Source organism: Anastrepha ludens, chromosome 6 (genome assembly GCF_028408465.1).
Source record: "Anastrepha ludens isolate Willacy chromosome 6, idAnaLude1.1, whole genome shotgun sequence".
Classification (NCBI taxonomy): Eukaryota; Metazoa; Arthropoda; class Insecta; order Diptera; family Tephritidae; genus Anastrepha; species Anastrepha ludens.
Window position 1 is genome coordinate 65,028,686 of NC_071502.1, and position 24,143 is coordinate 65,052,828.

General features: G+C 35.4%; 1 protein-coding gene across 2 annotated transcripts in view; it reads right to left on the minus strand.

Annotated features, from left to right (window-relative positions):
* The window catches only part of LOC128867494 (uncharacterized), a 133,759-nt gene that overhangs the window by 63,771 nt on the left and 45,845 nt on the right, over positions 1-24,143 (minus strand). For both annotated transcript variants that reach the window (XM_054108751.1, XM_054108752.1), the window contains exons 4-8: positions 9,104-9,249; positions 8,496-8,934; positions 3,391-3,528; positions 765-911; positions 377-505 (exon numbers count right to left, since the gene is read on the minus strand). In XM_054108751.1, the coding sequence (XP_053964726.1) occupies positions 377-505; positions 765-911; positions 3,391-3,528; positions 8,496-8,934; positions 9,104-9,249 (999 nt within the window). The remainder of the gene's footprint in view (positions 1-376; positions 506-764; positions 912-3,390; positions 3,529-8,495; positions 8,935-9,103; positions 9,250-24,143) is intronic.

Below are 24,143 nucleotides of genomic sequence, written 5' to 3' on the forward strand. Positions count from 1 at the left end.
AGAAAAAGTTCACTTTTCTGTAAATTTTGTACTAAATGTTTACTGTACCAACTTATTTAATCTCCTCCTTTAATTTCTCTTCACAAATGTCTAAAAAATATTATATATCAAAAATAAAAAAAGCAGATTTTTTAAAAAATGGGCATCTAATATTTTTGGCAATAGAATAAATTTAGTGCACAATATCAAAAAAAAAAGAATTTGTTGTGGGCACCCTTTGCTACAGCTTATTTAAGATACGTGCCACAGAAATGCGCCTTTCATAACTATTTCAGTCCACAGTCTTTCACTTCCCTTTCAAATGCTGTAGAGAGTTTTTCCCTTCATGAGTCATAATAAAATTTAAAATGTATAAAAAATTATATCTGCTACTTACAGTACACATGAACGAGGAATGTAGCATTTGCGACTGGCACCAGACCGTTGTCCGCAAAGCAAGTATAGGCAGCCATTTGATGTCGTGTGATATTCGTGAATTTCAAGTAAGGTCCACTAACCGACGACACTAAAAGCAGTTAGAAAAAATTTACTATGGATTAGTACTTAATGTAGACTTTAAAAAAGGCAAATAAATCACAAATCGTTTAATTCACATAAAAATGTAAATGTGTGAAAAAAGTGAACTATTAATTATTGAAATTAGCAGACACTTGCAATAAGCGACCAATTTCAGCCTGCAACGAGTATCACTGCTAAATGAATTCCCCAATTCAAACACGTTTTTTCGCATCCCTAAAACCCCACTTAAATTAGGTTTTACTTACTTTCGACGCCATTAATATTAATTGTACGTCCATCGTCGCGTCGCCATTCAATGTGCGGCATCGGGTTACCACTGGCAGCACAGCTCAGATTTAATGTTTTGCCCTCTTCAACTATCACAAACCGCTCGATGTTCGGTGCATTAATATCTGGAGGGGTAGTAGGAGGAAAAGGTTAAAATTGTGCAGATTTGTAAACAAATTTGAACAGCTCAACGTTAATTGTCATAAATGCAAGCTGGAGTGTGGCAAAGCAATTGCACCACCCAAAGTATCATATATTAGATTCTACGTGGGTTTCTATTCAAGTTTTAAGATATTGGAAGACCAATGCCAATAAAAATTTACACATTCAGCTGACATTTATATTATTATCATATTATCATAATTTTTTTTTTTTCATACTGAAAATGTTTGTCAAGTGTTCCAAGAATTTTTCGCATTGTCGTTCGTTCTTCGATTTATTTGTAGGCCTGAATATAACTGATAAAAATTTGAAAAAAACAATGTAACACTCTTCGGATTTACTGAAATTTTTCAATTTTTTTCCGACTTTCCACAAAAAACATTTTATTTGTCATTTTTGAAAAACACTATCTCTCAGCTTTTTTTATAATTTTTTTCGGCTTAAGTTTTTAAGATAAAAATTATTAATCATATTTATTATTATTACATTAAAACAAAAATTTTCGAAAAAGGTTTTAGAAAAAATTTAAATTTTTTTTTTTTTTTTTTTTTAATTTTTTTGTCATTTTTCAAAAACACTCCCTCACTAATTTATTCCTTAGTTTTTACTTTAATAACAGAAACTATGCTGAGTAATTTTTGTAAAATTCATAATGTAATTTCCGCCTACTGTTTTATAAAAATGTAAACATACACATAAATTAGTTGAATTTTCCTCTGATGAAATAAAGTATGTGCAATGGATACCATAAAAAATCGATATTTGTTCTGGCAGAAAGTAAACAAAATTTTGTAAATAGCTGGATATAGGTATCCCCTAACGTTTGATAGCCATATTAGTGTCATAGTATATGCATTTAAACCAATTTTTATAAGTTTAGCCCTCTAAAAATTTAAAGTAAAAAATTAGATAGATGAGAAAGTGGAAACTGAGTTGCAGTATTATTAGATTCACGTGCATATGAAATTTTTCCTCTTTAACAAAAAAGTGTATTTTAGTCGCATGCTGTAGTAGGTAGATGCGTATGTTACTCATACGCCCCGTGGCTCATGAAATGGTCAGCGCTATAAAGCGATTTGTAAATAAATTTACGAAATATATTTGCATAAACACACTTTCATTACATTACTGTAATTGGCCTTATAAATCCTTTTTGGTGTTAAATGAATACAAAATAAATTATATATTAAATGGGAATTATTTAATTACTATTAGATTTGCCGGTACGTCGATACATTTTCGAACAACAATCAACTAATAAAATTACATTGCACTTTAAATTAGTTACGTGGATAAAAATGTTTATTCAGTGCAACTTTTCAGTATAAAGTATAGTGCATTGACATGTAAGTACTAATGTACTTAGCGGCGCTTCGATCGATTTGCAAACGGGCGGTATTTCTTCACTGATTCGCTGTGCGTATTTGAGTGTAACTTGAAAAGTTATGGGAATCCAATTATAAAACTTTCAGAAAGTACTGAACATAGTCTCAGCTAATAATGAATAAGCTAAAACAAATTGAGCGAGTGTTTTTGAGAATTGAAAAAAAAACAAAATTTTTTCCAAAAAAAAATGTTTTCTTAATTTTTCTTATTTTGTCCAAAGAATGTATAAAAATATTTGAAATAAGGAAGATACTTCACTTTGGTGAGCACTCCACCATAATTCTGAATATTTTACTTCTTATTATACATAAGTCTACTTACGCTCTACGGATCCCATCCCGACCTATGAAGCGCGATGCTTATTGATTAACTTAAAATCATTACAGAGCAGGCGAATAATCTAATCTTTGTCTTTCATTTTTGATTTGATCCGTGGTGCTGTCCCGTACTTCTTGAGAGGATTTTCTTTAATATTTTTTAATCTTCGTAGTTCGAAGTTCTTCTATGTTGGTCTCTCGAAATCTCTTTGTACTTGAAATGCTCTTTTTACTATGGCCTTGAGTTTAACAAAATCTCTAAGTTTGTTGAGATTAATTTATCATTTTCAAAACATCGCTTATTGAAATTTCCCAATATTTAGCCTATAAGAATCTATTATATTCAATGGGTTAATAAATTAATAAACTAATCTTTGACTGCAATGTCCAAAATACTTGGATCAGTTGACGTGGAATCGCTCTACCAGAAATATTCATTTAGAGTTCTTTGAAATGGATTTAGCCAATAATAGTGTACTGACACGTTCCGACTTCTTGAGCCACCGTGTGACGCTAATTTTTCGAAGTCAGTGGAAGTTGATCTTGGCTACATAGCTAAATTCAAAGCTATCTTCCAAAATCGGTGCTAAAAAAGGAACTGCGCGTGAGAACTGATATTGCAAAAATATCTCATGCGATTTAAGCAGAAACCTGGTGGCAATCCTTTGTATCTACTTCAGAAAAGTATTCTGCTTCAAAGCACCTGTGTGTACCTATAAGCACAATTGTACGTATTTACCCGCAATTGATGGTGGAATGAGTAGATCATTGGAGAAGCTTCCATTCAAGAGTTGTACCTTCCATGCATTGATGCCGGGAATACCAGGTGTTCCATCTTTGCCGGACTTGCCAGGCCGTCCGCGTGGTCCAGCAATGCCTATAGAAACAAAATATAAAATATAATGCATAAAATATAAATAATAGTTCGATACGTGTAAGAATATCACAGATAAAAGAGATAATAAAATGATAACCTTTCGTTCAATGTTCACCACTTTTTCAAAAATTGAGGTAAAAATGCTTGGCTTTCATAAAAAAAAAATTATAAAAATTAAATATGAAAAAAGTAAGTCGTCAAAATGTGTCAGTAAGTCCCTGCGCTATAGTTCTTTGACGCAGCGTTCAGGCTTTTACGCATACCCAAAAACTCGCAAAAATCACGCACATTGGCATTGGGCATAGCTGTTCTTGAACGCTTAAATTTTAAAACTGAAATGTAATATTAACAAACATTTGTAACCAAAGCTCCAGTAAAATCAATTATTTTACTCCTTCCTGCATATTTCGGCTTCACTTTAATGAAATCAAAAGAAAAGCCATCCCTTCTACTCTTTTTGAACACCCTCCTTTCAACTGAAGAACTTCTGCTATTTATTTACTTATTATTTTGTTTTCGAGAACAAATTTATTAGCCACTAGTAAGAGTCAGAGTCAACACTTCAAAAGTAGCATTTCGCAAAACTCGTAAAACTGTTCCTCCAACAATACAGGACAAAATGAACACGGAAACAGCAAAACAATAAGCAAACAAATGCAAACACAAACACTAACTAGCAGGCAAAATAAGAGCAAATAAATAAAAAAATAATCAAGCTTCTACCATAAATGCATAACAACGACTCTGGAAACGAAAAACTTAGATTGGCAAAGTAAGGCATCGAAAAGGAAACAAATCAAAGTAAAATCAGTGTATAAAAGGTAATGGAAAAAGGGGAAAAGTTAAAGAGTTGTATGTTGCACAACTAGGAAGTGGCGAATTCAGATACGTACTCACTTAATGGCCCCTAAAACTATGTAACACCCAACAATAAATCTCAACAAACAACTGGGAAAATAATTTTAGTTACCCGGAAAAAACGAGAAACACTAAGGGATATGTGAACTCATACATATGCAAATATAATATATAAACGCTTACGAGCACGCATTTGCCCAGCTGGAAGTTATTCAACTTTGAAGCGCTTGTACGAGTATCGGAGTTCATCCCTTTAGCCTGCTTGTACGAATTTTTAGCTGTTTTGGTTGTTTCTCCAGTAACTGCGTCGTGACGATAAGCAAGGCAAACGGAAACCGTAAATGCAAATGAAAATTCGAAACGGAAATGTGCGTGTGAATGTGTGCGTATATCGCAAAGGTATAGGAAATGTTGTGCATGCGTTCGTACATACATATGTATGTATGTAATTCTTTTGGGCACAACAGAAAACTATGCCAAGGCCAAGTAGAAAATCGGCAGTTCCGCCTTGTCGATGCTTCTACGAATGCCTGCAGGCTGTGCTGACAAGGCAAACGGAAACCGTAAATGCAAATGAAAATTCGAAACGGAAATGTGCGTGTGAATGTGTGCGTATATCGCAAAGGTATAGGAAATGTTGTGCATGCGTTCGTACATACATATATATGTATGTAATTCTTTTGGGCACAACAAAAAACTATGCCAAGGCCAAGTAGAAAATCGGCAGTTCCGGCTTGTCGATGCTTCTACGAATGCCTGCAGGCTGTGCTGACCCTCTCGGTAGTTTAATTCTTTCGAAGTATTTGGGGTGTGCAATTTCCAGAAAACTTTAAGAAAAATTGTTCGTTTCTTATTTGCGTTTGGGCATACATCACTTCACCGTTCAGTGGATATGGAAATTTTGTCCATTTCCCAAAAAAAATGTTGTATCTGGCTGCTAAATTGTTTAAACATTATTTTTGAATAAGCTTTCCATTCATCACATATTACAGGCAAGGTGGTAAAGCAATTTCAGTGATGACTTAGATGAGAACCTGTTTTGTTTAAGGCAGTTGGAAAATATTAAGCTCACTGCGTTTTAAAAACCTGGTTTCAAAACATTTTATCAACTTTAAGTATTATTTCTGCGTCTCAGCTTGGCTTAAATTTTCATCCTTTCTACTTAACTTCTTCTCTCTCATCTTTTACATTCTTACTTGTACCCAATGCTGAAATATAGCCAAGGATGTTGGGTGTATTAATAAATAAAAAAATAATAAATAATAAAAAAAGAAGAAAGAAGAGAAAGTGGTGTGTCATTTCTTTTATCAAAACCAGCTTAAAGAGCACTAATTGAGTGAAAAGCATGTACAGTGATATGTCCCACAGAAGTTTCAAATACCAAAGAAGAAAAGAGTTCTATTCACAGCTGACTGAAGAACAAACTTCACAAAGGAGACATTGAAATTGGACCATTTCAATGCCCAGATTGGAAGCGATAACACTAGCCTCGAAACAATAATGGGTACGCACGCTATAGGAGAATGACCACCAATAGAAATGTGCTTACGATTTGATGCGCAGATAATAATTTAACAATAGACGGATCTCCATTTCCGCACAAAAGAATCCATAAAGTTACATGGGTATGTAACGTCCACATACCTGAAAACCAATTAGTCTACATCACTATTCACAAAATTGCACACTTCGCTTTAGGTGTAAGAAACAAATGAGGTGCTGACGCGAATTCCGAACAACACTATCTGACGAGATGCGCGTGCCGAACATAAGAGGAAAAAATTTTACAAAATGGAAAAAATTTAACAAATGAAAAAACCAAATTCGTTGATGTGCTTAAAACGGCAAAAAAGTAAAACAACGCTCTCCTGGTGACAAAAGAAAACGGGCCCAAGAACTAGCAGAAGAAGCTCAGAAAGCGGCCGAGGCTCACCGGATAAAATATCTATACAACTTAACGAAGAGACTAACTATAAAAAAATCATTACAAGTAAACCTCTGAAGGATGATGATGGTCGCATTACAACCAACAAAGTAAAACAAATTAATATTTATGCAGGCGAAACATTGTAGAGACGCTACAGAAGAGAACGTCAGATTATGAGAGAGTATTGTTCGCATCGAGGCATCAGCATAGATTGCCCAGAAGAAACAAGAACTCAAGCAGCAGTAAAAAATCGACATGTAAAGAAATCAGCAGGCCCGACGGTATTCCCCATGGAAACCAGTAGAAACCATTTCTGAGAATCTATGTTCCATACAGGAATTAAAGAATCAAATACATCTATAAATATGTAAAAAGTCTGTACATTTCCAAATTGCAGAGCTTTTGAAACTAATTCACAATGAATAATATAATTTGGTTTTTCACAGAATAACATAAAAAAACATTCGAATGCAAATATTTGTCTCAATCAAAAATTTTCAATAGATGTTTTTCCTTTCAAGGGAGAGAATGCTTTATTTTTCTCCATACTTAAATCGCATCTATTGAAATTGAAAAAAATTATAAGAAAATGAGAAGTATTATCTAAAATGATTTGTTAAATGTTTTCTGCTGAAAATAAATTTCAGTGAACAACAGAAAAGGCAAAAGAGCAAAGGTTTTCCGAAATTTTAATTTTTGTCTTTCCGCCAGTATTTCAATACATCTTTTAGAGTTTTTATTACTTTAAAAGTCTTTGAAAATATTAACAGATATTATTCAACTCTGCCTAATTGTGGTATTTCTTCGATAACCAGACTTCTCTGCTTCTCAAAAATCTTCTACAACATTTGTGGTCTAAGTAGAATTTCATTATTTGCAATATCAGCAAATGTTCAACTTTTTGATTAGGTGCTAAGCTCTAATCCAAGCCCCTATTTGATTGTAAAAGCTACTTACAAATGCCACCTGCTATAATGACTACAAATGAACTGTATGAAAAGGTATAATAGTTTTTCTGTGAAAAAATATGCAATTAAAATAGAAATTCATCATGTATTCCCTACAAATAAAAACTTTTATTTAAATATCCATAAGGCCGATCACATTCTTCGAAATCATGCTCAATCTTTACCATTTACTTCAGTTTTTCCAAGCTGTTTGTATCCCTAACACGGAATGTTCTTCACAATTTACTTTGGCAATGAGTTGGCAGTATGTCACTCAACTTATATAAGATAGTGGCTGAATCTCTTCCATTAACACCAAAAAATTGGCAATTAATCCGAGCTTAGAGATTGTTTACAGACGGCCCACGGAAACTTATCCCCGAACTTTTTCCTCTGTTGTTCCGTGTGTGACAAACGCCAAATTCGTTACATTTCAGCAAAATATCGCCAAAACCCCCAAAATGCTTTTGGTGAAGCAAGCATCCTTAATGTGGGTTAATTTGTTGCTTGACCTAAATTTTATTTATAAAAGTATGTTCTCTTGGGTAGCTGAGTTGCCAGATTTTACCAATGCTGAAAGAATGTTGACCCGGTTGTGTCCATTGGCTTGGCGGTACAAATGACAACTCAATCAAATATTGAAATATTTCAGCTAGAGTGCGCGTGCACCATTGCCGAATGGATTGGTGCGTGACTACCATTCGGTAGTGCCCGATTTCAGAACCTTATGGGAGTACCAAAATTATAAAAAATAACACCAAGTTTTTAAGAATTTTTTTTGTAATAGCTTTCGCCCCTCGACAAACAATGGCAAACCTGTGCCATAGAAATGTCTTTGTGAGAGAGAGACGTAAAGGTATCTTTGTTTGCAAAACAAAATCAAGGGGCACAGCCCAAATTGGAGGAGGAGCTCATCAAATCACCAACAAAGGATAATAAGCGCCAAGTTATAGTTGGTTTGATTTACGTTGAAAAGGCTCAATGAAACAATTAAAAACAATTAGTTTTTAATTTGAAAGATTTATAAAGCTATAAATACGGCTATGTAAAAAAGATTATTCAGTTGCGCTCGAATACACATTCTTTTAAATATTTTTGAATTGTGTTCTCAGTTACTCTAAATTTCAGCTGTGCAAATACAAAAACTTCATTTCTTCACTTATTCATTTACAATAAAAGAAATTGTTGAATATTGTTCAAATAGGTCTCACTCTATATCTCCTTTAATCACTTACCTTTCAGTCCTCTCTCGCCTGGAGGTCCTTGCAAACCTTTCGGCCCCGGCGCACCATCCTTGCCATCTTTACCGTTAAGTCCGTCGCGTCCATCCAAGCCAGGCAGTCCATCTTTGCCGGGTATACCATCGGCACCGGCACGACCAGGTACACCATCCAATCCAGGCTCACCCGGTACACCATCGCGTCCGTCGAGGCCAGCTCGCCCAGGTATGCCAATATCACCTTTGGGTCCACGTGGTCCCAGAGGTCCATTCGCTCCATCTACTCCTCTCGGTCCTGGCAGTCCTACATCACCCCGATTACCCTTTGGCCCAGGAATTCCAGGCAGCCCAGGTGGTCCAGTGGTGCCCTTAGGTCCCACCGGCCCTGGTGGACCCTGCGGCGCAGGCGGACAGTAGTCTTGAGTGCCTTTGCAGAAACCAGTAATGATTTTTTCCTAGTGAAAATATTCAAGTAATCTTCTTTAATACCATATGACATTTTAGCCATCAATCTGTTTGACATATACGAGTGTGCCTGTTATATGCACAATAATAGCCTCGCGGTATATTGCAAAGTAAAATAAATATTTTCTCATTCTCCTTGACTATGACGCTATCACTTACCGGCACACGACAGTAGGTATTTAGGTAAATCCATTCATCACCTCCCGGCGCTGCGCCCTTCAATCCCGTACGCTTGCGTATTTCTTTATCCTGCTCTTCCAGCACTTTGCGGTGATCCGGGTTGAAGAATTCGATAACGGGATCAGCTATAAAAACAACAAAAAAATCAATAATATATTCACATTTTTACCAAGACTTAAGTGCAAAGAAAAAGGTGTAAAACAAAGTGGAAATTTACCTGCAAGAGTGTCAACGGAAAAAGCAAGCGGAAGTGCGAATATAAGCTGAGTATACAGAGGTGCGCAAAAAGAAAAAAAATGTACTTAAGTAAGTAGATGTACTTGAACGTCGTAGCTGGCAAATGTAAAAGCGGAAATTAAGAAAGGTCCGATAATCAAAGGCGAAGAATTGTAAATTTAAATTCAGCTTCATTCAGCTTGACGAAATGGAATAATTCGGACTGCATATAAATCAGACGGATTGCTGAATCAACGATTTCGATATCGGGACGATTAATGACAATTCACAAAGGGAATACAGGCTGTGAAGTGAGCAGGAGTAGGCGGCGATGTGGAAAGGAGTATTCAGATTTTGTGAATTAAATGTATGAATGAAGCTTTAAAAGTTTCCAATAAAACTCATGTTTATATGGCATAATGCACAGTATACCACAAAGCATGATACGTAGCAAGGACGTAACACATATCTACATAGTGCACTGCATATAGAACATAATACATTGCATACCACACTAAACAACATACACATAGCATACATATATAAGTACATATGCAAAGCACATGCATAGCGCACTGCATAGCACAAACATAAGCGAAGGGGGGATTATGGGGATCAAGTTTTTTTATTCAGCACGCATATATTTCACATGCATAGTAAGGCTGAGTGAAAATGAGCTTGACTCAGTGGAACCAGTGAAAGCAAGGGAGATGCAGGCGACCCCTGCAACCCTTTAACTGATCCTGGGGAGGCTGCACAAACTCATTTACGTCTCATTGGTCTGGCGCTTTCTTTCTGACGGACGGTAGAAATGTGGTTAATTTGGATGCGAATCCGAAAAGTTACCATTTATATTCATCAATGAATCCAAGAGATTTGAAGAGTGACCTCACACTAATTTATCCGTCTTACCACCCACTTTTTATCTTTCCTATCTCTATTCTTTCTACTCAAATATATCCGGGTGCAGTACAGTGGTCTCCTGACTGAGGGATTGGACTTATCCAACCCCCCACAAATCTAATCTAATCTAATCTAAGGCATTACATAATAAAATGTAGTTCATTAAGGACAACAAGTTTTCTTTTCTATCAAATAGTTAAAATATCTACCACTAAAACTTAGAGGTAATTTTCCTCCTTACAATTTATAAACACTTATTTGAGAAATGCAATAAGTGAAGAAAAACTTAAAGGCCTTAATTGATAAGAAACAATTTTGGACAAAGGGTAGGTGCAGAAGAGATAATCCCACTTACTCGCCCTCGAATTCTAAAATTAATATTTAAAAGAGACACCATTGTATACTACCAACAATGCTAAGTTATAACTCCACAATAGAAAACATTCACACACACATATACAAAGCTGCAATAACTACTACAATACAACAATATTTAACAACCAACATCCTATCACACAACATATAAAATAAAGGGTGGATAAATTTGAAGGGCCGATGTTGAATGTGAACCACACCTAAACGTCAACGACACCGTTGGACTTCTTTCTTTGGGGTTATTTGAAAGAAAAGGTGTACGTCAATAAGCCAGCAACAATTCAAGAGCTATAGGATGAGATAATTCAGCACATTAAGGGCATAGAACCTCAATTATGCCTCAGCGTCATCGAAAATTTGGACCATCGGATGGAGGTGTTCCGCCGAGGCCGCGGCTATTTGGCCGATATTTTGTTCCATACGTAATTGAGTCATACCAATATCTATCATAATAAAGAGAAGTGATAATAATTTCCTAAAAAAGGTGTATTTTATTCAAAATCAACGCCGGCCCTTTAAACTTAACCACCCTGTATTATATCTAACCCAAGAAAATGTAAGTGTCAAATAAGAATTGAAAATAAATTCATGGAGCTCCAGTGAAATTTTGAACGACTAACACAATACAAGAATGGCAATAGATCGAAAAATGTAATTAAATACATAGATGTTTTACATATATGTATAAATAATTAGCGCTTACACCCTTTTTGGGTGTTTGGCCGAGCCCGGTTTTGACCGCTATGTGAAAAACTTTTCCTTTATTTTGGTGTTTCATGGAGATTCAAACCAACGAACTCCGAATTTCAAATGGTAATCACGCAATAGACAGAGTTATGAAAACCAATAGACGAAATTAAGAACGCCCATAAGCAAAAACTTCAGGTGTACTCGACCAGAATAGCACGATATACAGTAACCAACCAAAGGAGAACTGATAATAAGCTTTTTATAAGCAACAAAAAAACCTACTTACAAAAAGTTAGCATCTCTAGAAGACTTTCAAATAATACCCCAACAAAACTCAAATAACAAAATACTGGAAAAACATATGGTCAATGCCTGCTCAGCACAACGACTCAGCTACATGGTTTCCCAAGAGGAATACCGACGAAAGAAGCTACAACCACAATACAATATCGCGGTGTCAACAGAAGATCTAACTAACATAATCAATAAAACTCACAATTCGAAATGTACAGGAATAGATAACATTTAAAATTTCTGGTACAAAAAATATATCTAAACACGCCACCTTCTAGCACTAGCAATTAATACATTAATAGATTGTGGTTGAACCCTACCGGAATTTCTTACAATAGGCAAAACATACATCAAACCAAAACATAATGAAACTTTTAACCCTTCCACGAATTGACCAACAACATGCCTCTCTACACTATATAAAATAATCACCTCCACAATATCCTCGGAAAATTTTTTATTTCTACAGCACAACATTATAACTAATGAGCAAAACTTATGACAAAAACAGTCGCGGCTGCAAGAAACAGCGACAATTATGAAACAAGCTACAAAAGCCACAAATAACGAAACCTACATTCATGCTACATGGACTACTAGAAAGCCTTCGACTCCGTGCCACATAGCGCGCTAAGCAAAGTGCTTCAAATACAAAAAACACACCATATTAATAAACATTCTACAGAACACAATCAATAAATGGAAAACCCAAATAAATCTAATAACATCTACAGAAAAAACAGAACAAATAGACATAAAAAAGAAATATCTCAAGATGACTCTTTTGTTTTGTCGCTGTCTTTCCAACACCCTCAGCAATACAACAAATAGATAAAATATATAATACAACACGAAAAAATTACAAAACACACAATAAACCATCTTTGAAATATGGACTACATCAAACTATACACATCACACTTAACAGCACTTTGAAAATCACAGAACAAATAACAAGCGATACAAAAATGAGCTTTGGCATCAGTAATTGTAAAGCATATCACACATAGAGAGGATAATGGACTGACGTCCTGACTGACCCCTCTATTAAACCAACTTTATCTGCAATACGAAAAACGCGCTAACCAGATACTTAGAACACAACTAAATTCGAAAAATCTCTGTTAAGCAATCAACTCATAGGCCATACATACTCACATACTTCTTCGGAAGCAAAACTAATATTGACAACCTGTAAAGAACAACAAGAAGGCAACTTACCAAAATAGAAAATTTCACCACAACTTATGCACACACAAACTTACAATACCAAGACTAAAAGAAGAAAGAGGATTCACTGATATCCAAAACCTTCACAAGAACCATATCTCAAAGCTAACACAATTTTCCACATCCTCACATCCGATCTACACAAAGCAAGAATCCTTGCGGATAAATACTACACCCCACTAAACCTATAAAACACTGAAATACAATCGCCCAAACAGTTGAGCAAAAGAAAACTGCTTGGGCACCGAAACAGGTACATGGCAAACACCTACACGCTATGGAACACCTAAACGTTGGCAAAATTAACAGCTATAGCTGGATTCAGAGAGGAGAGCTTTATCCTGAAACGGAAGGATTTATAATCGCCATTCAAGATTGGAACAAAAACATGCAGCACCACCTAAAAAGATCTTCCAACTAATAGACAGGGAAGATGACGGTTACTATTTATTTTTTTTTTTAATTCAGTAGAAATATTATTGGTCTATTATTAGCATAGGGTATATATATTAGGGAAAAATACTTCGGTAAACATGAAAATATGCAACTTAGTGAAGAAAAAGAAGAAAATGTACCGCTGGTGTACCGTTCACCAGAGTTTTGTCGCCAAGGCTTCCCTAAAGAGGTGTGGCTGAATCCATATTCAGCTATTTAAGACTGTTATTTATTTTCAAAAACGTCCGTCTTTCCTTTCATCCTGTACGACAGTAAAAGTTATCCAGGAAAATTTCAAATGCACGTAAAATCACAGATTTTATATAATAATGTTGCATAAATAGTTTTTCATTTTCCCATCAATTTAAATTTTTTAAATACTTTACAGGTTCTAAAGACTAAATAAATACTTTTCAATACTTTTGGTGATTATTTATGATATTAATATGGATATAAAAAAAGATAAATCCAGCTATTAAATAACGCATTTCAACTTCGTTACTCTTGCTGTTTAATAAAAACGTAAAAAAATTATGAATTTTCCTCCTATGAGGAAGATTAAGGACTGTAAAAAAAAATGTATTTGGCGAAAATTTAATCCATTGAAACTAAAAATCTAAATTGATAAGAAAATTAAAAACTGAATATGCAGCATTTTTATATTAGACCTAATAGTTCCACGTGCACATGAAATTTTTTTCGAGCTCTTACTATGCGAAATATACATCTCTACTCTACCAATTAAATGAATAACCAACTAAGTAATCTAAGCCCTGCAGGAAAAGCATCAAAGAAGTAACCATAACATTGCTATGGCACTAAGTAATGTAACTACTTCTACTATAGAATTCACTGAACTATAAAAAACTGCGTAGCAAAATTAAAAAAAAAAAATTTTACTAAAATATTGATGAAAATTTGTAGTTAGAAACTTGGAACGTGAACTGTCAGGTTCGAAACGTGAATTATTATAATTTTTGTTATAGAATGAACTATATTTTTTATAAAAATATGATTGAAATTAAAAAATATCCAAAACTTCTCAATATGTGGGTCGTTATAATAATTTTAGGTACAGTATGAGTATATGTAAATGTTTTTCGATACTCTTTGTTAATCTTTTACGTTCAAAAAAATCTTAAGTGATATCTATAAAAGGTATTATTAAGAATCACCTTTGAATTTATCACTAAGCACACATAAAATATAATCATTTATCGAGTTATATTTTTTTATTAAAAATAAATCTCATTCTTGGAGTGATGCTATTTTACTCGGAAATAGTGATTATTTTTTGCGTTGTTCTTTATTTTTTTATTTTTGTGAGATCTGTACTTAGAATCTTTTCCATCTAAACTAGCGCTATGCATAAATGATTTCCTCAAAGGAAAATAAAAAGCGTAAAAAAATTGCGATTCTGAGAAAATATTCGTCTCCTTTTCTACAACAAAAACATTTATTTAATTAAATATTTGAAAAATAACATTAAATTATTATTTTACAATAAAAGAAGTACTGGCGGCCAAGGCCTACGATTCCGGTCCCATAAATAAAACTCACAAAATAATCATTATTTCCGATCGAAGCAAAAATAACAGCTCACAAAGTAATTTTTAGAGCGACAAAGTAACATCTCATAAATAATTACGAGTATTATTTGAGAGCAACAAAATACCACTCGAAAAATTTGTTTTATATGAAATCAAAAGGATTGGGTATATGATAATTTCTTCCGAAAAATAGAACACAAGTCACAAATATATTAATTTTATGGATGCCAGATTTCAAATATTAAATGAACATTTTTTATAGAATGTGTAATGATAACCGTCTCTGCTCTACACATAAAATTTGATGAGGTTACCAGGTGTATAAGCTTAAATCCGCTGTTTTTTAGTAAAAAGCGATGAGAATTAACAGTTTCACCAGGTTTCAGCAGCTCATAGTAAACGACACCCTGCTGATCCCACCAAACGCACAGCATCGTCTTGCGTCCAAAGCGATTAGGTCTTGATGAAGAAGTTGATGGTTGGCCGGGATCGACCCATGATTTTTTTCGTTTAGGATTCTCAAAGTATATCCACTTTTCATCGCTAGTCACCACAAGATGCAGGAACGACTTTCTTTTATGCCTAGCCAGCAAGATTTCGCATGTGTTTTGGCGTCGCTCCATTTGTCTATCGTTCAATTCATGGGGTACCCATTTTCCGACTTTTTGGACCTTTCCCATGGCACGTAAACGCATGGAAATGGCTTTTTGAGTGACACCTAACTGCTCGGCAAGCATTTTTTGCGATTGGGTATCGTCCTCATCCAAAAGAGCCTGCAATTCATGGTCCTCAACTTTTCTGGGCCGATTTTCACGCTTCTTGTCACTCAAGTCAAAATGGCCGTCTTTGAACCGACGAAACCAGTCTCTGCAAGTTGTTTCCGATAATGCACTGTCACCATAGGCCTCCACAAGCATTCGATGCGATTCGGCAGCAGATTTCTTCAAATTAAAGCAAAAAAGTAGAGCTTCCCGCATATGCTCTTTTTTTGGCACAAAATTAGACATGATTACGCAAGGAAAAAAGTGTGTTGCTGTATGAAATCACTGATGATGTGCAGTGATTGATGTAAACAGGTGTCGAACTCATGCAAAAAAAAATATGGCATTTCTATGGTAACTTGATATGCTCACTAACGCCATCTACGAGCAATCAGCGGATTTAAGCTTATACACCTGGTAAATCAGGCAATGCAATCGAGAGCGAGCCAAAATAAGCGTCGTGCTCCAGTGTTTTTTGGGAAGTATTAATGCATCTAAATGCGCTGCTGACCTTTCCGCCACTGACTGAAACTTATTTTTGGTCAAAAGTTCATTTGTTTTCACAAAGTTCTTAAAACAAAAGCAACAAAAAAATATTTTCACTTTCCCCAAATTTATTACTGCACTTTTAAACCTACCAAATATATTACGATTTATACAAATACATAATTATAAAACTGAGCGAGGAGTATAACTCAGCTTGTGAGATTGCTTTGATTCTGAGAAGTGCGGGTGAGATAAAACTTTTCACTTAAGATGTAAAACTTTATTACACTTTGCAACATTTTCCTGCAGATAACTAATTCACCTCTTTGCCGGCTTTAAGAACATCCACGAAATAAAGTTTAGAGACAAATGTATTTAAACTTGATGACTGAACAAGGCTATAAATAAAGGCATATATATGTACAAATTTGTTTTATTTTATGGTAAAAGATTTGTGGCCCAGACAGGCTGATAAATCTATGCTAAGCAGTTTCAACAAATTATCCCACAGGCTTTGTAGGAATGGAACAGAGTATTATGTAAATGTAATACGTTAAGAGTTTACGATTTTTCAATTGCGAAGGATTTGAGCAATCTTCCCCAGACGTTCATAAGTGCACACCAACATATATACAAATATATATATTACATACATACATTACACATTTAAGCACGATATGGATATTTAAAGACATTTGCCTCTTGGATTAAATATTACATAGTATTTGACAGTACTAGGGAGGTCAATCCCGGTTTTTTTACAGGGTATTCAAAGACCCATAAAACAATGTTTGGGCAACAGATCTTATATCGAAAATGGGCGGTGAGCATATCATTTGCTGAGTACTATTAGTTTCATTATTATTAATATTTATTAGCCAATACTAACACTAGTTGGACTAGACACAGTACTACCTTCTAAGGCTTTGCCTGCCCATAAAGGCGAAATAACTTACGTTCTTTAGAAGGTTAGATGAAATTCCGATTATTAGGTGTTCTTTCTGATGAGGTTCAAACGTCAGATATTTCCAAAAATTAAGAAATGTATTTATAAAATCTTTTTGAATGCTGAAAATTGAAAGAATCAGAAAAGAATTCCCACCAGTTTGCCTCCCGTACCCGCTATTTACATAAGTAAACAGTGCGTCGTTTCCTGAAAAGCAATAAATTGGAAAGGGTTACTAAGAAATGTTCAATTTTTTAAGTTCATTGATTTCGATGTTAGTAGTGAACAATTCCTAGACGGTGTCTGTTTTTTATGGCATCTTTGATATTTGTTAAGTAGACAGATACACGAGATCAACGCGTTCAAATTATTTACGCTTATTTGCAAAACTCGTGACTTTTTTCGTGGAAATAATCAGCGTTAACCGATTTTGCGATTTGTGCGATTTTCAAGCACAATTTTCTTTACTTTTCCGATGTTTTCGTCGTTTACTGATGTTGCTGAACGACGTTCATGAGGCAATTTTTGAACCGATGTACGGCCCTCTTTGAACGATTTGTACCACTGGAAAACACGTGCACGCGATAGAGCAGAGTCCACATAGGTTGTCTGCAACATTTTTAGGGCGTCTGAAGCCGAAATTTTGTTGGAATAACAAAATTTCAAACAAACGAATTAAGGTGAATTTCTACCAGGTTGTGTTATCTGAACAGCTGCTGTTTTTCGTTCGTTTTGGTGCTTTGAATGGCAGAGTGGTCTTACTGTTCACATTCTGATTACAATTTGTGAAATTCGTGGAAAGTGATCCGCGCTATTTGGCTGATTTTACTTTAGGCATTCTCATGGTGGGCATTTAAATGCTGCCAATTGATACATATAACTGTTAGGAACCGTATTTTGAATAAAAATAGTGAAACCTGAAAGAATCTAAATTTGTACATGTTTTATTCTAAAACAACATTTACTGTTAGTAAACTTCAGAGTTTATAAGAAATTTGCCTTGCAACTGATGGTCAGATGAGATTCTCTATTCCAAACAAGAAATTGGGGCATTTGCATTTTAATAATAAGTTATCTGTTGACAAAAAGGTTGCTTCCTATCGTCATTAAATTCTTAAAGAAGAAACCAGGCGGTGACTAAAAAATTATAAGTTCTAAATGAACAGACAACATAAAAATGAGCAGTTTTATCCATAATAAAAAAGAAAAAAGTTATAAGAAAGCAAGACTGACGACAAGCTTTAAGCGTTTGAATTTAAATGGCATGTTGATGTGGTCAAGAGAAATTTAAAAATCAATATATTTTTAGAAAGATTATTTTGGCATATCGTACAGCATAAATGAGGTGCCCAATCCATATCTTAAAGAGCCACAGAGAAACCAAAATAATCACTATAGCACCGCTTCACCGATTCAGTAAAATTTCAACGCATAGTTTTGAGGCAGTTCCCCGCTACGTTTAATGCATTTATTTTGCACATTGGAAAACTAACAACGGTTCACTTATGTATGCTCAACTCACAACTAGACACTGTTTTAAAGGAGAATTTAATGCAGTTCGTCAGAAGCTCAAACAAAAAGTCTGCAGGTGATAATAAAAAAATAATGTAATAGGCGCACCGAAATCTAACGGTTTCAAACCTATTTATAACAGTATCAATTGGTTTGTACGTATATATGTTTGTATGCCTTCACAGTACTTTTTGCGTATAAGAAAATTGTGTAGAAGAAAGAAGTGTGTGTGCTAATATTTTACATAATAAGTTGGCGATGAAATATTTGCCGGCCCGATGAGTGTCACGATTCCTCACAAGCAACAACAAGCGGATGCCGCTGTTAACTTCGAAGCAGTGTTTGGAGCAATTTAAGAGAGATCCGAAGGAATTTTTGCGTCGAGTTGTCACTGTTGATGAAACCTGGCTAAGCAACACTCAAAATAGTGAATTTCTCCCGGTGAATGTGCTCCAAAGAAGGCGAAGACAGTCCCATCGGCCAGAAAGATCAAGGCGACGATTTGATGGGATGCGGACGGCTTCATCCTCATTGATTTTTTAGAAAGGAAGAACGATCACTGGACAATGCTGGAGTGAGTTATTGGACCGCTTTCACCAAAAATTGCAGGAGTCAAGGCCGCATTTGGTGTAAAAAAAGGTGATCTTTCACCACGATAACGCACCAGCACATTCATCCGAAGTTGTCGCCGCCAAAATGGATGAATTGCGTTAGGAATTTATGAATTGCTGCCGCACCCCCCATATTCATCCGATCTGGCTCACTAAGACTTTTTATTGTTCCCTAACATGAAGAAATGGCTCGCGGGAAAAAAATTAGTTCAAACGAGGAAGCCATCGCCGAGAGAGAGGCGTATTTTGGGGAGTTCGACAAATCGTATTTTTTTGGAGGAGTAAAAAAATAGCCGGAGCGTTGAAAAATTGGTGTCTTAATTTCTAACACGGGTACTTACGGGGTTTCAAACTCGTAAGTGTATGGATTTAACTTACTGTAAGGAAAAAAGTTCTTAAAAAACAGTTACTACAACAATAACAATTACTACGTGTCAAAATTCTCAATTTTACGATTCTAAAGTAAATTTGAGTGTTTAATTTAATTAGGTGTATTTATGGGGCAAGGTGAGTCCTGAATACCAAAAATCGCTTATTGTAAAACTTTACTTGCGTAAACAACATAAATGCTTACGTAAATAGTCAGCTACTGCTACAACTGCATAATAAAGTGCACACTAAAACGAGAAGCAATCGCGGAAACCCCAAAATGAATACGGTTTGGCAGAGCGAATCCTGCACCATTTGGAAAGTATCCGTTTGTGACCTCTTCTTCTCTCAAACAAATACTCTTGGGAAGTGAGCACCATAGATTGAAGGAAAAAGCTGCTCTGAGGGTACCGTTTCTGACCTAAGTAAATGTATATAATTGGCCAGGATCGATCCTACTAATGTCAGCTAGTAAGTGACAAAATATTCTTTGGTCAGATGTAATCAAGAGTGAACTTATTTAACCCAGCCGGTGACAGCCTTTATTTGCAAAGAACACCCAATACTGAATTCCTCTCTCAACACACTATATAGGATGGGGATGTTTCTCATAATGTACTTATATTTCGCATTGAAGGTTAGATTGGGTTAAATGGCTGCCCTTGCGAGGGACCCACTTGGACAAAACATTTCAAATTTGCCCGTTGTAATACCATACAGAGGAAAGGGAAAGGAAAAATAGAGGGAGAGGAACCAGGGGTTTGGATAACAACCAACAGTGACGATTTACGTTTGTGTCAACCGTTTCAAGCTACTGATGAATTTCACCCGATGTGTGATATTTAAACCCGCAATATCCGCCGGTGTAATGAAAAAGTGAGAGTCTAGAGTACAATGCATGTTTTACAATCATCATTATTTTGAGTGAAACCAGGCTGCCTTACGCAGTAGTTCCATATGCATACACATCGATGTGAATAAAATAACGGTGGCGAAATTTTATGCAAGCTACCACAATGATCACCCTTTAATCTGACAGAAGCTTACAGCAGGATTTTAAAATGCCTGTTGGAGGCAAAAATCCATCTAATTAAAGTCATCTTTCGGTACCAGTAAAGGACACATGGGAGAACATTCCCGTTAGTAAATGGCAGAAATTAGTTGACTCGACGATCAGGCGTTTCTCAGCAGTTATTAAAAATAATGGGCACTCTACAAAGTTAAGTAAATACAAACTTCTGCCTCTTTTTTCGAGTCACAGCCGAAAGAATGTGAATGAATTTTTAATTGTAATTTTTTTACTTTATATTTCGGACTTGAGATATTTCCTTCACTCATTAATGTAGGAGTGAGAGACGGACGTAAGACAAGGAGAAGCGGACTCACCTTTTAACATTTTAACGTAACCAAATGCAATACAGCGAACTGACGAACATAGGAGTATAAGAACAAACAGAGGACTGAAGCAAAGTATGACATAGTCTAAGAGTCAGTAGGTAAATTGGCATCAACCAGTAAAGACACTCGCTCGTACTTGCATAAAATGACTTCTTTTGTGAAAACTTGTTACTTTTCTTATCAACGATTTGCTAAGTTTCTTTGCAGCAATTATTATATGTAGTATCCAAAATAAATATTGTTACTTTAAGAAGAAAAGTCTTACATTAATATGAATTCCTTTTAAAATTTTTAATTAAAAGAAAAAATCAAAAATGCGAAGTTTCCAGATTTTTTTAATTTAAATGATTTTGATGGTACAATTTTTATGAACATCTCCACTCAGCGCGACTTAGCGGGCTCAACAACAATACTGCAAAAATACTTAAAAATACGCAAATGTTTCATCAAAATCGGTTCAGTGATTTCGAGTCCAATGAGAAGCACATAAACTTGCAAGAAACCTCTTCTGTATAACTGTGGACTCTTGGCGTAACAACTCATTGCTTTTAATAGGTTTTGCTTTGTTCTGATCACAAAAGAATATAGTACTTTACTGAACCTTTAATAAGATGATTATTTAAGCCACGGATATATAATAATGATTAAATATTTCAACAAAAACAAAACAAGCAACTTAGTGCCTAACAGAAAAAACACTAAGTCGACTTAAAATGATTTAGCTAAAGCACACTGATATATAGATTGAAAAGTTAAGGCAGTGCTAAGGTTAATTAGTTTAAAGTTCCCAAAAGATGGCATGAACGGAATTAATTATCAGGATTTAAAGTCTGTAATCAATAAGTCTAAACAAATAAAAATCACAGTAATTTCGAAACTTATAACTGAACAAGTAATTAAAGAAAAATTAAGAAGAACATAGGTACACCTTACTCGCTTTGGAATCAAATATCAAATTAAAATTGCGCATTCCAAAAATCAAAACTGCTTTGCAAATCGCGTTGAAACAACGGCGGCACCCACACACCGCACTCAATAATCGGCAAAAGCATATCAGAGAAACAGATTGAAAAGGCAAGCAAGCAGAAATGGTAAACCTGCATATGTTTGTACTTGTATATGGCAGCGGCATTTTCAATTCCATTAACTTTGATTTCAAACAATTTACTTAACAATTTCAACGCGTAAAATTGCACACGTGCACACATACATACATACGCATACGCATAATCTCAAATCTGATGTTGTAACAATTTCAATATTACATCCAATAGTCGCAACATTAATTTAAAGTAGTCACCATACGCACATTTATATCTCAATAGCGATTTCCCAGTAACACATTTTTACGTATGTATTTGTATGTTTTCCTTATATGTATGTATCTGTATGTTTTGTGTCACTTTATCTCCATGTTTTTGCATTATCATCAGTGGTTGATTTCATGAAAAACACAGTCATTCCTATGTAAGTCAACCCACACACGCACAACCTTTCACACCTATTCTATGCGTAGGAATTCACTCGGGCGTATACGTAACTTACAAAACAATTTACATTTAATTTTATATGCTTAAATTCCTCTTCTACGGGCTGACGAAATGTGCGTAGGACCTACAAACATCATTTTATTTAGATTATATTGTGTCTCTGCGTAAGTAAGTGTAAAAGTTGCGGTCACATTTTTGTGTGGAATTTTTGGTATTAGATTTATCTGTAACCAAAAAATATCTGTGTTTGTGGTAGATTTGTGAAAATTTTGCTGATTACGTTGCATAGCATCAAACTATTTTTGTTAGAGTTTGAAGTTTGACCTAGAATTTATTCAAATTAAAGTTATGTGGGTTATTTATTCTACTACATCGTACGAAAAAAATTTTTTTTTTTTTGGTATCCCGCATAAATTTCATATGCACGTGAATTAAATATTTTAAATAGTATTGCTATATACTCAATTTTTAACTCTCCTACCAATATAATTTATTAATTAACTTAAAATTTTTACAAGAGAAAACGTGAGCATTGCATTTGCTTTATTTCATAGGAGGAAAGTTCAAATATTTTTTTAAGAACGAAGTTAAGGCATGTATTACACTTCTTCTCCTTCTTCTTAATCGGCGCGATAACCGCTTACACGATTTTGGCCGTATTAAACAAAGCGCGCCAGTCGTTTCTTTCTCCTGCTAACCAATTGGGCACACCAAGTGAAGCCAAGTCCTTCTCCACCTGATCTTTCCAACGCAGAGGAGGCCTTCCTCCTCCTCTGCTACCACCCGCTGGTACCGCATCGAATACTTTTAAGGCCGGAGCGTTTGTATCCATTCGAACGGCATCACCCCGCCAACGTAGACGCTGGATCTTTATTCGATGTGCTATGTGCAGGTTGAACTTTCCGACTGTGGGACCAAAAATTCCTTCCTTGCCCACCCTGGCGTTGAAGTCGCCAAGCGCTAATAAAAGCGCTTCACTTCCGACGGGGCGTGGGCGCAAATTAGGGAGATATTAAAAAATCGCGCTATGATGCGGATTATTACGAGACGCTCGTCCACCGGAGTGAACGACAGTACTTGGCGACGAACTCTCTCTCCCACAACAAATCCGACACCGAATTTGCACTCCTTTACATGGCAGCTGTAGTAGACGTCGCAAGGTCCTAGGTTTTTCTTACCTTGCCCCGTCCATCGCATCTCTTGGATGGCAGTGATGTCAGCCTTTACTCTCCCGAGGACATCAACCAGCCGCGCAGAGGCACCTTCCCCATTAAGGGACCGGACATTCCAGGTGCATGCCCTCAAATCACATCCCTTATTTCCAAACCCAGCGCACAACCAGCTATCCTGGAATGCTTCGCCTTCTCACTCCCGACCCGCTGTTCGGAAGCTACCCAGAGGATACGTGGGGCGCTGTGAGCTGCTTGAACCATATGCAGAAGAATCGTCCTGGCAACTCCCAAGTAAATGGTGATCAATAATTTTCCCCCGTTCCGTGGACTTCTACGCATGGAACCATCTTCCATGTATTACACTTACGCTGACATAATTAAGTCACATTACCTTTTTACAATATTCGCTATATTTTTTATGCGACGTTTTCTTCGTTTATTTTTTATAAAAACATATTTCTTTATGTAATTTTTTATATAACAAAAACATAATACATCAAAATCCAAAACTTTTAACAAAAAATTTAACAAACATGAATAAAATATAATTCAAACTTAAATTTCTGTTTGAGGTTCACCTA